Source organism: Drosophila erecta, unplaced genomic scaffold, assembly GCF_003286155.1.
Source record: "Drosophila erecta strain 14021-0224.00,06,07 unplaced genomic scaffold, DereRS2 tig00000021-arrow-pilon, whole genome shotgun sequence".
NCBI classification, from domain to species: Eukaryota; Metazoa; Arthropoda; class Insecta; order Diptera; family Drosophilidae; genus Drosophila; species Drosophila erecta.
The window spans coordinates 20,344,876-20,358,934 of NW_020825198.1; the positions used below are offsets into that span (position 1 = coordinate 20,344,876).

Sequence of the window (14,059 nt, forward strand, 5' to 3'; positions counted from 1 at the left end):
TTTTTATTTCACTGTTTTCACATTTTTAATTGTTTTTACCAGTCAATTGCATTAAAGTATTGTGGGTTAAATCCGGGTTAAAATACGCATATTGCCGTTGTCGAGATATTTCGGCTCTTAAAAATAGTTAGACCTTTATTTATTAATATAACCTGTATACACTATGCTTATATTAAACAGCTATTTTTGCCTATTACTATTTTTATTGTGCGGAAACTGTCTTCTTCATCAAAGAATAATGAAGTTTTTATATACTACATCAGGTACTTGCACAACTGACTAGAACTCTCGGTTGAAATTACATGATTTCTAAACATTGATCTCTCTGGAACTGATCCCTATGAGGTCAAGAGATCTCCTCAAACGTTTCCAGAACAGCTTCCGCTCCTCCTTGGCCGTCGGCCACTTTATATATGTTTTCACATCCATTAGATATTGCAAAGTCTTGGGTCGCTTTCTTCGTGGAATATCCTCTAGGAAAACAAGGATCAAGTGCTCCTTGCTGACCTCAAAGATGCTACAATATGTGCACAGAGGTATGTATAGTGAACTTGACAGGAAAGATAAAGTTTCCTTACCGATGCTGCGCCAAATACATTTCAAATTGGCACCAATGACTTAACAAGAACTTGGAGGATATGATCAGCATTAGGGAATATGAGCGATCCATGCAGGAGATGATGTTATCCAGGATGGTTACTCCAATCTGAACGTATTGAAGATTTGTACTTCATTAGTAAGTTAATGTTATAAGTGAGTAAGGCGTACCTGAAAATCTCTTTCATGCAGACAAATGGACACATCGCCAGTTTCCTCCACGTTTGGCAGGAGTTCATTGAGCACCCAGGGGCGATCATTTTGGCAGTAGCTGATGAAGATATCGTAGACGGCACTGGGATCTCTCTGGGATATGTGTGTGAAGTTGTCCACCGACTCCTTTGAGGCACTGGACAACAGGGCAGCGGACTTCAGGGAAGAGTAATAGTAGTGGATGTGCCATCGCTTCAGATAAATTATAAATCCCAGGATGCAAGCGCCAGCTATAGAGCCGATAATCACGATCACTGTGTTCGTAACGCGGTGCAACTCCTCAGTGAGATCACTCATCGATCTGATCTGGCAGTTGAGCTCGTCCACCTGGAGCTGATCGGTGTTGTTGAAGCAGTAGTACTGACTGGCCTCGTAGTCGAGTAGTTGGAATTTCAGAGTAAGATCTCCGTCAACGTCCTCTAAGTGATAGGTCTGGGCCACGGAGCACTTGGCTACCTTGTAATCCTCGGAGGAGAAGCGCAGCCTGATTATGTGATTTGCTCGGTTGAAATCCCTTATGTTGGAGTAACTCCTCTGCAGCCAGGGAATATAGCGACTCTGCCAAAGCTTGCGATCTATTATCAGCGATTCCGCCAGAGATATTACTTCCTCACCTATAGCAGTCTGACTATAGTTTAGCAGCTTATAGGAGCAGTCTGGATCTTTATTATTGGTGGCCGCCACCTCCACCACCGCTCTCAAATGGCAGTCACAAATGAAGTCGTTGTCCCCCAGGCTAAGGTAATCCAAGCGCTCAAAGTCCTTCAGCATCTCGTTGGACAGCATATTGATGGTGTTGCTCCTCAGGTTCAAAACCCTCAGGGCGGAGTTGTTGTGGAAGGCACTGCGGTACCAGTTGCCCACATGGTTTGAGCTCAAGTCGAGGATCTCCAAGGACTCCAGGGACTGAAACATGGCCGGAGTGAGAGCGTTTATGTTGTTGCCCGCTAGACCCAGCACCTGCAGCTTCTTCAACGATTTGGACCACTCCAAATCCTTAATATTCGATCGCTCGAAGTACAAATACTTTAGTGTGCTAGCAATGCCATCGAAGGCATCGTCGATGATGTTGTAGGATAGGTAGGGATTTCCGGATAAGTCGAGACCCTCCAGAACCGTGTTCTTGAAGATGGTACTGCTCACCATGGGAATGGCGGTGTAGCACAGACTGAGGAACTTCAGCTTATCCCCCAGATGAGCAAAAGCCACCGCACTATTCCTGGTCATCTTCGAGTGGGAGAGGTCCAGGTAAATCAGTTCCGGCAGATATTTAAACACATTCTGCTGGATCTTCAGGCCGTATATCAGACTCAAGGCCATTTCCAGAGTGGGCAACTGCAGTTGGTAGCTGTATGTCAGGAAGTTGGTGAATGACAGGTCGAGATACTGCACTCCCTGGATGTGGTAGAAAGTGTCGTGGCTTATCGTCATGATCTTGTTGTCCGACATGAAGAGCCGGCGCAGATTGCTGACGTTCCTGAACGCCTCCTTGCTCACGTACTCGATGCTGCAGTTGCTGATGTCCAGCTCCACAAGTCGGGGCATCTTGGGGAAAGAGGCCCAGGCTATGGATTCAGCTAGGGAAGGGAATAGAAATAGAAAATGTTAGAAAACTAAAGACGGATTCTTAAAGAAGAATATCTGCCATGATAACATAAATCGCTTTCTTCCAATGATATACAATGTGCATGTTTTAAAAAAAAGTAATGTGAAAACATTTTGCTGGTTATAAAACGAGGAAATGATGCACTTAATGACAGATACCAAGGTGCGATTAGTTGTGACATGAGGATGTTTGCGGAAAATGTCTTTGCCGTGTAATTGTGTTTGAGCTGAGATCTTACATGTACGTCCGTGCTGATCGAAACGATCTTTCAAGACCTTAATATAGTTCGTATAGTTTTTACTGGTTGTGATTGAGTGTACCATGTTCGTGTTGTTGTTAAAGTAAAGATAGCACTCCCGATCATACAGGTCGGTGGTGTTGTCACATTGTGGTACATTGTTACCAGCCTCCGAGAGGGACTCGTTTACATATCGAGCGAAGGCTGAAATGGCGAACGGAAACTGGACATCAGAAATCGGGTGCCATCGCGATTCTGGATCTCATAACTGACTAAATGGCATATCAATCCCGACCAACCTTACCTTCGGCATCCGGAATCAGTTCAGCGAAATTATTCCCGCGCAGCGACAGTAGCTTCAAGGATTCCCTCATGGAGTACAGCGTCCCGAACGGAGCTGCAGTCAACATATTGAAGGCGGCGGAAAAGACTTCTGTCCTCCAAAACATGAACTTCCGCGTTAGTTTCGCCTCCCGCAGCAGGTCAGAGTCCTCATTTATGTTACCATGGGATAGATCCAAATACATTTTATGCGCTGTAAATAGGTAAATATTGGGGTACGATAAGAAAACCCATTGTAGGGTAGGACCTATAAATGATAAAGGAATCACCATGTACCCAGGTGTCCGATCTTATAGAATTAGAGTGTACAATCTATTAACGCTACGATCCAGATAGCAGCGAATAGCTTCGCCGGAGCCATCAAACTACAAGTATGCAAAGCTTTTACCGATAAGGAGTTCCATAATGCTACCGATTCTGGTGGCTTTGGCCTAAACCAAAAAGCTCCATCAGCAGTCGATCCTCGTTGCCGGAAGCGTGCAAATATATATCACTTTGAGTGCTGTTAACAATGCCCAATCGAACTGAAACTTAAGCAGCGATGTTCCATTGGACTTATGGATGGGCTTACCGTGTTGAGTGGTGCCCTCCTTGAGGGTTCCGTTGGGAAACAGCCACCATATCACCTCGTCCTTGATCATGTCCAAGAGACAACTGTTTCCATCATCCGATTCGTATTTCAGCATGAGCGACTTGAGGTCAGTTCTCTCCTTGCTGGCCTCTTCGGCCTCCTCACTTGTTGTGGTGGCTGAGTCTCGTTCTATTATCAGCCCATCCTGGATCGCAAACTCGGAGGATATATCCCTTACGTTCCCGAGGAGCAGGCATGCTAATACGATCACGTCCAATATGCTTTTGGGAGACATGTTCACCGAACTGCGCACTAATATTGCTTGTAAAGGGGATTATAAATTAGATTTGACAGCTGTTTGATTTCACAATCGCCCGGATAATCGCGTTCCATACAATTTTTAGCCACTCATTCAGTTGCACTGGTTGTTCCGAAATCGAAGCCACATTTTGTGATAGTTAACCGTCGTCCGACTTTCCCCGCGAACGACTATATTGCGCCTGATCGAAGCACTCGCCTCGGATTCCCGTAGTGGACTGGCTGGAGGACTGGCCTGCTCTATTGGTCAGCCAGAATAACTGGTAGCTGCGGTACCTATGTGCAGCTAATTCTGCCATGATACGGCTTATCAGGTTTGGCAATATCTTCCCCTGGATGGCCCGGGACTATCAGCGTATCGCTTTTTCGGTGGCAGTGAGCGTCCCGCCTCACGCCCACGCCAGGTTCCTTATCGGATAATTATGTGGTCGTCGGAGTACGGCTATTAGGCCCGTACTTTGGGGGATCGGTGCTCTGGATCAACACATATAGTGACGGCTCGCTTTTGGCCAGCACAAAAATTCAGTAAGATACTACTCAAGTGCTTGGGATTCGCAGACAGAAAAGCCTGTCTGACTATTACGGCGTATAGTCAGGACCGATAAGACAAATCACTTGGCAAATCTTGGATTCCCAGACCATCGGCGATGGGAAACGCTAGCCACTGAAACGCAGGCTGCACAAATGCCCAATTATTTATATCAATTCCCTTCATATCATACAGGGTACTAGCCGTAAAAGTAGTTATTGGGAGATAGCTTCTGCGGCAGCCTTCTGCGAGTATAACAAGTGAACATCGGACACCCATTGAGGAAAACATGTCACTTATCTTCCGCTGATAACGCAATCCTTATAATAGCACGTCAATATTGCTATAAAGCTTCAATGCGACTTCTTGCATAGTCAGCATTTTGCAGACGGAACTCTATTTTTGTAAGGAGGTGCCATGACTATTATTTATAATTCAATATCATACCTATCAGGAAAATGGGGCAGGAAGAAGGAAAAGGACAAATTTAGAAGCAAGCTGGCTTTAAATGCGACCATTTATAAAAGGGAAACATTGTAGTCATTGTGTTACTGCAGCTAACTAACAGCTTTTCCTAACCGATAGACAACTCATGGTGGGTTTTGAGTTTCCCCTGGCTCATAGAGAACAAGATCAGAAAGAGAGTGGCTCGTTTCCCGCTGGAATTTGAGTGGAGTGGCAGGGGGCTGGTCGCACCCAGAGCTCAATCGGAAACTGGTTTTGAGTGCTGAGCTGGGAACTCGGCTTTTAGTCGATAGTCAGAGCTGAGCTCAGGCGGTATCCATCGGCGGAAGAAAGTTGAGTTTGCAGCTGGAATACTAGGCCACTTACAGCCAGATAACTATCCCCGCTTAATGATGCGCAAATCGCCGGGCAGCCTGGCCTCGGAGGCCTTCTCCAGTTCGAACTCCTCGCTGAGCCACTCGTACAGCGATGGCAGCGACCTGGCCAACTGGGAGGAGTACGTGGCCGCGGACGGGAGTCTCTTCTACATGGAGTATGTGAGAAATGAGAAGACTGGCGTCTCGGCGGAGCGGCGGGTGGAGTTCATGCGCCGATCGCTGCGCCTGGGAAAAAAGTCATCGCGTCGCCAGCCACACAGCAATAATCAGAGTCAGAACCACAACCAGTCCCACGGCCAGAGCCAGTTGGAAACCCAGGCGGAGCCGCAAGAGTTCCGATTCTCACAGTTCAAGAAGGCTGCCCCCGATCCCAAGAAACTGGATCTGGTTATCACTGCCGCCGATCGCTTCCGTTTCGGCCGTCGGTCCACGGCGGTGGAGTCCATACTGGGCTTCCGGGTGCTGCCCTTTCCGGATCAGCCAGAATGCCTGATGGTCGATGGATTCGTTCACGATCTGAGTGCTCTGCAGCACGGCATAAAACGGGGAGATTGGTTTAGATCCCTGAATGGCATAGAGTTGTATGCCAGCAATGTGGATGAGCTGCTCCAGCAGTTCGTGGAGCCCACTCAGGTGTGCCTAGGCTTCCAATCCTGCGGTGCGGCCAGTGCCGTTTCTCCCACCGATCCGGCGTATAGTCCAAACACTCACGAGGAGCAGGTGTGCAAAGTGGAGAACTTTCTCATGTTCACGGAGAAGTTTGAGCAGATGTTAATAACGGAGGGGAACTTCGGTAGTTCCGGTAGTCCCGGCAGTTCCGTGGACATAAGAATGCCCTTCGCTATGCTGCTACTCCCACCGGAGTGCTATCAGCATGAGCAGCAACAGGATTCGCTGTACTACTTTCCGGAAATCCCCGAGAACTTCCTATTTAAGGCGCGTGGGAGTTTCCTCACCCTGCACGCCGTTCTCAGCGAACTGCACTCCCAGCCGTTGAGTTCACGGCTCCTGGTGGACCAGGTGCAATACCACGTCAACTACCGACGACTGAATGGGTTCCTAGTGCTCTTCGCCTACGCCGGAGGACTCTGCAGTGCGGCGGAGTGCAGCCTGCGATCGGATGAGCTGATTGGATACATACGCTTCTCTCTGCCGGGCCTGGACCTGGAGAGCTTCAACCAGGAGGGAGAGTCGGGGAATAGTTCGAGACTGAAGCTTTTCCTGCGACACTTTTGCGAAATCCAAAGGACCCGGCTCGTAGCCAGATGCCAAGGTCACACTCGCTTCGAAGAGCTTCTGGGACAATCCCGCAGCCTGCCACTGCCCAAGGAGGCGCAGCTGCGCATCTTTGATGCTCTTAGTGAAATGGAGGCCATGGATTATCGCAACTGGAACGATGAGCCACTCACCACTCATCGCGAGTTCTTCATCTACGGAAGTGCGCTGTACTACGATGGATTCCTGGTGGCCAGCCTGCTGCCACCGGAAGTGAGGGTGAGCGTAGAGGGATTCCTGCGCTGCCGAGGGATCTTCGAGTTGCTCGTGGCTGCTCCGGGAATCAAAGTTCGCGAGATGTACGTGTGGGAGGAGATAGTGCTGCCCAGTGCCACAGGGCGATATTTCCTTACCATCTGCACCAAGAACCACTTGAGCCTGGCTGTGATCTTAAAGATCTTTGATGCTCCGGACATGGCTCCGGATGCGGTGGTGGGTCCATCGCTCTTTTACATCGAGGAAATTCAGGAGACCCTGGACCACCTGGTGCAATGCGGCATAGAATCCCTAGCCATGTTCTGGTCCGTTTCCAATAAGAGACCAGAAGTGCTGGACGCCACTGTCACCGAGAGTAGAGATCAGGAGAAGGAGCCGAACAACCGACTGGAGTCGTTCCTCAAGCAGAAGCTTACCGTACTGAGTCCTTCGGTGGAGGAGGAGGCCCAACTGTGCTCGTCCCTGGGTGGGTCTTCCATACACAGTCTGACTCCCAGCGAGGACGAATCCTGCCGCAGGCGATTGACGCCCATCCATGGTGCTGCCGAGGACTCGGACAGCGGTTCCGATTGGGAGAACTTCGCCGTACAGCATCCCCTCCACTATGGACTAAATCTCGGGACCGAGAGCCACAATCAGAGCCAGATGACGGAGTCCATGTGGAAGGAGATCAACAACGTGGTGCCAGTCAAGATATCCGCTGGCTGGAAGAATTCCGTGCTGCACTACGTCTACATCGACATAGCTAATGGGTCCTTGTTTTCACCATTTAGCGACAGTTCCGAGAATTCCAACTACCTCTCCGAGATACGCCAGGCGTGTCACATAATCCACGCCGTGCTGGAGAAATCCAAGCACTATCGCAGGCAGCTGTCGGAGTCCTCGAGAGCACATCCGAACCCGAACGGGCACAGTAACCTCTCAGTGTCGCTGGTCAAGGAGCACGGCATGACCCTCGAGGTCAGCCCGCAGCCCAAAACGGACGGGCAATCCCAATCCTCCTCGGCCAGTCGCTTCGTGGTGGTTGGTCGGCTCTTTCAGTCGCCAGCCAAGGAAGTCTACGTGTGTCACCGCTCCGATGTTCCCCAGAACATAGTCGAAATGGCTTTTCGATTGTCCTTTTTCTCCATGGGATAACTAACCATTTAGACAGTGGGATTTCTAATTTATATCAATCAAAACTTCAATCTGTCGAATTCTTGCGATAAATATAAATGCAACTTTAACTAAGAAAGTTAAACAAATTTATTTTACATAAGCATTCAAATGATGTTTTATTTGGTTAATTTCTGACCAAACTTTAAAATTCAAAAGTATAATTAAAAACTTTTACAAATTCCATTTCAAAAACCTCAGTGTTAAGCTCTGCCAAAACCCGAATTTCTGCCGAAATTGAAACAAATGTGTATTTGTACGGCAAGGCAGCGAAAAAATAGGTTTTTCAACAAGAACACAAACATCGCGCGAATGTGTTTCATTCATTCATAGTTCAGACTACAGAAGCCATCAAAAGTGTCCACTATTTTTAGAGTTCGGTGGGAGGGTCCCATTCTAAAAGTAGTTCCACGCACCAGAAGTCAAGAGACACGCCGAGCAATAAATCCACGTGAACGAGTGGCTCAAGGTGGTGCTCCTCAAATACTCAGTCTGCGAAAGCCGTCGACAGTTCCGTTTGGGTGGTCCAACAAAAGAGGCATCTAGGTGGATGAATAAGATGACAGCTACGTGTATGCTGTGCTTTCTTCTGTTCTGCACGGTGATGGTGATAGCGGAGGAATCGGGCAGTGGACTGTTCAACGTCACTGGGAATCCCTCAGATACGGAAACTGCTCCAAAATTGCCCAGCGAAGTGCAAAAAGCTGTTTGCACTGTGACTGCTGGGGAGGTAAAGGCATCTGCCGAGGCTGTCACCACAAAAACGCTTAAGGGAGTGTGTGGATCAGGTGGGTCCAGTGGTCTCCTTCCAGTTCGATCCTGAAATTGTTAATGGTTAATTAATGGTTAATGGTTAATGGTAATGTTAATTGTTAATGTGCAGATGAAATGAACATGGCCTTCCGAAGTCTAGAGAACAAACTCTACGAAGAGCTGCGAGTAATGAAACTGATTTTGGTGCACTTAGCCAAGGCAAACGGACTTAAAGTCAACACTGCCATTTCCACATCTCTACCCACGCCACCTCCGACTAAGAGGCCAATCACAACCGCTGTGCCGCCAATCTTCAAGCCCATAGACCCTCCCAAAAAGCCTTCCAATGCAACCAATTTGAAAGCAGAAGAAAACGAAGTTGCTCCAGACCTTGGACTCAAGAAGAATCCCACTCTGAAGAACTTGGAGTCGAACACGAATCTTGGAGCTCGGGAAACGGAAGTCGATAAGTTTAACAATACTGTACTGGCCGATCAGGATGTAAAGTTGTTCACTTACTATTGGAAGTTGGAGAACGTTACAGAACTCATCAAAGCTCCCAAATTGGCCACTGTTAGTAGCCCCATATTCAGCTTTAAAGGTACATCAGTAATTGGGATGGATTTGCCACGTATTATATCTTATTTTCTGATAATCCCACTCCAGGCAAGTCCTTACAACTAAAGTGCACTTTCCATCACATGAATCGCGAACTGCTGAACCTGCAACTAGGATACGGCATCTTTAACCCGAAATCTAACCCTGGCCAAAGCAACAACATCTTGTTAGAAATGGACGGAATTTTCCAGAATACTAAGTGGACCGAAGACATCCACCAGAAGCACAAAATTTCCATACTGGATCAAAGTCACAACCACCGAAGGACGCAAGACCTCAGTTCACAGGTGCTGAACAAGCTGGACATGGGCTTCTCTATCCCGAACAGCGTGCTCCTCGGTAGCTCGTACATCAAGCAGAATGCGCTGTTGATTCAGATTCTTTTATATTTGTGAATGACAGAACAACGTTTGTATCCGAGCAATTAAAACAAAGAGAGACCAAAACCATGTGCTATTAAGAAAAACCTCAACATCCTTATTGCAGTTTAAAGCTTGCTGCGCGCTCCCTTCGCCTTTATGTCAAGGAATGGCAAAGCGATGGGGTAAAGCTCCTTGCACGACTTGAAAGTTACAATATCGCTGATTGGTTTATGACGCTCCATGTTTGTGATCTCCAAGGGTTCCGCTTCTGTCGTGGCGTTGTCATCGGTTTGCTGGGATACAATGTGTACGGACAGAACGCGTCGCTCATCGCCATCTTTTGCGATAAATTTCTGGAAATAGAAAGATGTTTTCAGGCAATGAAAATCTTTAAAGGACTCGTATTCTCTCACCTTGAAGTATTCTACAAAGTCGGCCTTGCTGATCTTACGCAGTATTGCTACTTCAGCCTCCTCTCTTTCAAAGTGGTACGTCTGCATGGCTATTTCGCCATAGAACTGGCTGAATTGCTGGAAAATGGTCTTGGGCTTTTCCAACTTCTTCACAGCCAAAGCCTCCTTGTGCCGCTCAAACTCATCCAATGGCATATCCTCAATTACTTGCTGAAGATATCAGAAGTTAGTTAATACAATGTAATTGTAAGACAATCGTGTTATTACCAAATAAGTTTGCAGAAAGTTTTCAATACGATCTTCCACAAAGGACGGATGCTTTGCTGACTGCACAATGATACGTATGCCATTGGCTCCATTCACCTTACGCACTCCACTGAACACGATGTAGCCCAGCTGCTCCTTTGTGCGAAGGCAATCGTAGCAAGGTTCCGAGAGCACCTGGGATACCAGGTTCACCATTATGTTTGTGTGATCAGTTTGTGCGCCGCACTGCAAGTAGAGCTGTGTGCAGGAGCTCTTATGGAACTCATTCTCCTTCTCAAATAGGTAGCTGTCGCCTTTAGTGGGACACAATTTATAATTGTATACAAAGCAATAATTTTATAGCAATAATTCGACATACCCGCAAGCAGCTTATACTCTCGCTTCTTTAGCATTTGCCGCGCTAGAATGGGAAGCTTTGAGGCATTGGTAGCCTCCAGTCGGGTGTTAACTCGCCCCGCGATGTCCGTCGCCTGCTGCTTGGTCACATTGCCAAAAATAAAGCACTCTGTGTGCAGGCGCTGAAAGAACTCCTTAGCGAAGTTCAACACTCGATCGTACGTGACAACTATAAAGAAGTGCTTAGGGATAAACTTATTTTCTAGATAGTCCTAGCTAATATCTTACGTTCCATAGCGTCTACAAGCTCCACATTGGCCCACGCATTTTCAGTTAACAACAGAGCTAAATAGTATATGGAATGCTGATATGGTTGCTCAGCCTTAAAGTTTTTCAGTGAACGTACATATTCCTCCTTAAGGATGTCAAAACGTTTCTCATCGATGGAGAAGTCAAAAAGGTGATCTAACAGCTTCTCCAACAGCACCACCTGTTTGTCACTAAAACCTCGAATGGTGAACTGCAAGAGATAGAGCATTTAGCAATTTGAAAGTTAAGAAGAGCTACGTATTCTCACATCGATGCCGCACGATTTTCCCATCACGCTAACTTTCAAACTGGCTAGCTCTGCATCGTACAAGTACTCGTTGAGCTGATCCTTCAGTAGCATCACCATCATATGGTTCAGATTACAGTTCAGGGGATCCAGATATGCAATCGGATTGGACATGTCGAACGTCATGCATGCCTTGGGTTTATTGAACTGATTGTCCTGCTTATGCCAAACCCTTAAAATGGGGGTATCCATAATAATCGTGGGATGTTTGGGTGCATCGGCTGGAACCTCGGAAATATCAAAGTTTGTTGGTATGAAGCTGTTCGGCAGCGCCAATTTCAGGTTCTCGTTAAGTTCACAATTCTCCCAACACTGCAAAAATTTTAAGGTTATTTTTTTAAGGAACTACGTAATACAACTAAACGTACTTGCACTGTTTCCTTGGCCACGCGCATAACGCCGTACTTGGTTTTATAGTAGGGCTCCGCTAGGTCGCAATCCTTCTCAAAACTCTGGCTTACCATTACAATTCGGCTTTTGGAGGGAACCAGCTCATCCAATAAGCCTTGAATGAGGTCTGGACGCCATTCGTTGCTCAGATATGGAGCAATAAGTACCTCCTCCAGGGGAAAAATTTGCATGGACGAGACGGCATGTGTGACTAAAGTCTCCGGCTGCTCCTTCTCCTTGAAGCGGAATCTCATTTCATTGAGTTTCACGCACTCGTCAAATATCCACTTCTTGGGACCCTCTTTTCGCAGCATTTCCAAGTACTGAAACACGATCCTGACAATGTCATCCACGTGCTCCAACCCCTCCTGCGTCAAGTCGACGACAATGTCGAAGAATCCAAAGCCGTTTTGCGTGTTCTGATGCCCGGCCATAAGGCTGGAAAAAGAATAGAAATATGCATATGAATAGAATATGCAACCGAAAGTCTTGATGAACTTACTCATTGCACCAGCCCAGACGCCTCAGCTCGGATAAAATGCTGCCCTTGCCCTCGTGACCGATGAGGTGCGTCAGATAGTTATCAGGCTATAATAAAAGAGGTTAGGTGGGCTGGCTATGGAGGAACTTTTTGGCATTCCTCTGATTGATCCGTAGCCACATCGCAGTGGTACATAGAACTTACGCCCGACTTGTAGAACTGTGTCAAATCGTCTGTGGTAAAGCTTATCGTCAGCGATCGGATGTCTTTGATAGGCACTATTTTCACCTTTTGTCCATAGCGCTCCTCGGCGTAGGGGTGGCGTGGCCAATCTGGAACCTCGACGTTTTTGTTCTCGATTTCGGAGAATTTATCCAATACCATAACCTCCAGTTGGTCCAATGATTCTGTCAAGGATTGATTAGTTACTAGCAGAAACGACAGAATAATAATATAATGATAACAAACCTTTTCCTATGACAGCCAGACACATTATGTTGGCGGAGTACCACTGCTTGTGGAACTTAAGCAGCTCATCCCGCACATCTATGTTCATGGATTTGGGTATTTCGGAAAGGGTGGTCTTGTTGCCGCTGCCGAACTTGCTGTAGGCATGATCCGGCTTGGCCAGGTGCCGGTTCACCTGCTTGATACGCCACAGATCGCTGGGCAGGTTCTTCTCGTGCTCAGAGTTAACCTGCAATGGCATCGGCTTATTTTTGTAATCAATTTATCTTATGAGATTATATACCGCATTGATTTCCCGCTCTGTGGCGCTGGGCGTGAACAAGGGGGCTATGAAGAACTGCGCGAAACGATCTAAAGCTCCATCCAACTTGTCCGGCGCCACATGAAAGTGGTACTTAGTCATCAGGGGAAAGGTGGCGGCGTTGCTGCTTCCTCCGCTCTGCGAAAGGTAAGTGGTGTAGCCATTCTCATGGGGATACTTCTCAGTGCCCAGGAACAGCATGTGCTCGCAAAAGTGGGCCAATCCAGGCAGATTCGTGGGATCCGACATGTGGCTGCCATGGGTATAGTCATTAAAGGCAAACATTGAGTGACGATTTGATCTTATTTACCCCACTTGCACGGACAGAGCTGCCGCTGAGAATTCTGTGTTGGGATCGCTGATAAGCAGGACCTTCAGTCCATTTTCCAGCTGCAATCCCCGATAGTCGCGTGTGTCCTGCAGCGACTTTTCAATGTTGTTCAGCCTATAAACGATGAATTATTGCCTCAGACGACCTCTAAGATGTATAACTCGCAATTACCTCAAAATGGGCTCCATGCTGTCTGGCTTCCTGGTTGCGGACTTTTGTGAGCTCTCAGCTATTGTCATCTTGGGTTTGCCAAGTGTTCCAATCGATCGATGTGTTACTGAAATGCTGGCCCTCAACGCACTTGACCTGTGCGAAATAATTGCGATTTAGTGGTGTCCGCTGGCGGAAATTTCATTTATTGCTGCCAACCGTCGACCAAAAACCGCTGTTAAGCCAAAAATCGATTTTCTGCACGTAAGATACATTGAGTTTGAGAACTACTTATAACGACGCAACTCCGACTTTACGTGGCGTCCGTACGTTAAGAATTTCGAGAGTGGGCGGAGTAGCTAACCGCTCTCGTGTTCAATCAATTTAATTACTTTTGTCCCGAAAAATAAATTCTAACTAGTTTCGCAACAACTAAAATAGCAAATAATCATCTGTTCGCAGGGTTGCCAACGCACCGCGCAGGCAGAACTAGTTCAATGCGTTGCCAGATCGTTTATTTTATAAGTGGTTCCAGATTGGAGAATGGAATCAATTTTAAAAAATGCACATCAGTTAGCATTATTTTCAAATGTGGAAAATCTAAAAGGTTTTAGATGAAGATTTGAAGTTATTTTAATAATACTCCTAATTGTTATTTTAGACTAATATAA

The 14,059-nt window shown here is 47.0% G+C and overlaps 4 protein-coding genes across 6 annotated transcripts; 2 read left to right on the forward strand and 2 right to left on the reverse strand.

The window, feature by feature from the left end:
- Positions 1 to 22: 22 nt before the first annotated feature.
- LOC6544550 (toll-like receptor 6) lies at positions 23 to 3,867 on the reverse strand. 2 transcript variants are annotated; one of them, XM_001973436.3, is made up of 6 exons: positions 3,568 to 3,867; positions 2,959 to 3,189; positions 2,655 to 2,858; positions 769 to 2,387; positions 579 to 706; positions 23 to 517 (listed from the first exon to the last, which is right to left on the reverse strand). In XM_001973436.3, the coding sequence occupies exons 1-6, from the start codon at positions 3,860 to 3,862 to the stop codon at positions 310 to 312; spliced, it is 2,685 nt and encodes an 894-aa protein (XP_001973472.1). In that variant the 5' UTR covers positions 3,863 to 3,867; the 3' UTR covers positions 23 to 309. The 2 variants fall into 2 exon arrangements, with proteins under 2 accessions (XP_001973472.1, XP_026833484.1); XM_026977683.1 differs by lacking the exon at positions 2,655 to 2,858.
- Positions 3,868 to 5,169: 1,302 nt separating this feature from the next.
- Positions 5,170 to 7,981, forward strand: LOC6544551 (protein inturned). The gene has a single exon (XM_001973437.3). The coding sequence runs from the start codon at positions 5,269 to 5,271 to the stop codon at positions 7,882 to 7,884; it is 2,616 nt and encodes an 871-aa protein (XP_001973473.2). The 5' UTR covers positions 5,170 to 5,268; the 3' UTR covers positions 7,885 to 7,981.
- A 108-nt stretch (positions 7,982 to 8,089) lies between these two features.
- LOC6544552 lies at positions 8,090 to 9,715 on the forward strand. Its single transcript, XM_001973438.3, has 3 exons — positions 8,090 to 8,690; positions 8,786 to 9,256; positions 9,322 to 9,715. The coding sequence occupies exons 1-3, from the start codon at positions 8,453 to 8,455 to the stop codon at positions 9,666 to 9,668; spliced, it is 1,056 nt and encodes a 351-aa protein (XP_001973474.2). The 5' UTR covers positions 8,090 to 8,452; the 3' UTR covers positions 9,669 to 9,715.
- On the reverse strand, positions 9,640 to 13,883 carry LOC6544553 (insulin-degrading enzyme). 2 transcript variants are annotated; one of them, XM_001973439.3, is made up of 14 exons: positions 13,608 to 13,883; positions 13,410 to 13,544; positions 13,218 to 13,352; positions 12,890 to 13,160; positions 12,607 to 12,835; positions 12,343 to 12,545; positions 12,160 to 12,245; positions 11,636 to 12,095; positions 11,229 to 11,579; positions 10,940 to 11,171; positions 10,674 to 10,880; positions 10,316 to 10,608; positions 10,049 to 10,258; positions 9,640 to 9,988 (listed from the first exon to the last, which is right to left on the reverse strand). In XM_001973439.3, exons 1-14 carry the CDS (start codon positions 13,661 to 13,663, stop codon positions 9,761 to 9,763), a joined length of 3,096 nt encoding a protein of 1,031 aa, XP_001973475.1. In that variant the 5' UTR covers positions 13,664 to 13,883; the 3' UTR covers positions 9,640 to 9,760. The 2 variants fall into 2 exon arrangements, with proteins under 2 accessions (XP_001973475.1, XP_026833292.1); XM_026977491.1 differs by lacking the exon at positions 13,608 to 13,883 and having other exon boundaries at positions 13,410 to 13,601.
- Positions 13,884 to 14,059: the final 176 nt, after the last annotated feature.

Bases quoted from the DNA above. Each gene is read 5' to 3' on its own strand.
- LOC6544550 (XM_001973436.3), bottom strand. From the start codon at position 3,862: ATGTCTCCCAAAAGCATATTGGACGTGATCGTATTAGCATGCCTGCTC. The intron at 3,190-3,567 runs GTAAGCCCATCC...ACCTATTTACAG, and splicing joins GGAGGGCACCACTCAACACG to CGCATAAAATGTATTTGGAT. The intron at 707-768 runs GTACGCCTTACT...CAATACGTTCAG, and splicing joins TGCATGAAAGAGATTTTCAG to ATTGGAGTAACCATCCTGGA.
- LOC6544551 (XM_001973437.3), top strand. From the start codon at position 5,269: ATGATGCGCAAATCGCCGGGCAGCCTGGCCTCGGAGGCCTTCTCCAGT.
- LOC6544552 (XM_001973438.3), top strand. From the start codon at position 8,453: ATGAATAAGATGACAGCTACGTGTATGCTGTGCTTTCTTCTGTTCTGC. The intron at 8,691-8,785 runs GTGGGTCCAGTG...GTTAATGTGCAG, and splicing joins TAAGGGAGTGTGTGGATCAG to ATGAAATGAACATGGCCTTC. The intron at 9,257-9,321 runs GTACATCAGTAA...ATCCCACTCCAG, and splicing joins CCCCATATTCAGCTTTAAAG to GCAAGTCCTTACAACTAAAG.
- LOC6544553 (XM_001973439.3), bottom strand. From the start codon at position 13,663: ATGTATCTTACGTGCAGAAAATCGATTTTTGGCTTAACAGCGGTTTTT. The intron at 12,096-12,159 runs GTAAGTTCATCA...TTCTTTTTCCAG, and splicing joins CGTCTGGGCTGGTGCAATGA to CCTTATGGCCGGGCATCAGA. The intron at 11,172-11,228 runs GTGAGAATACGT...TATCTCTTGCAG, and splicing joins GAAAATCGTGCGGCATCGAT to TTCACCATTCGAGGTTTTAG.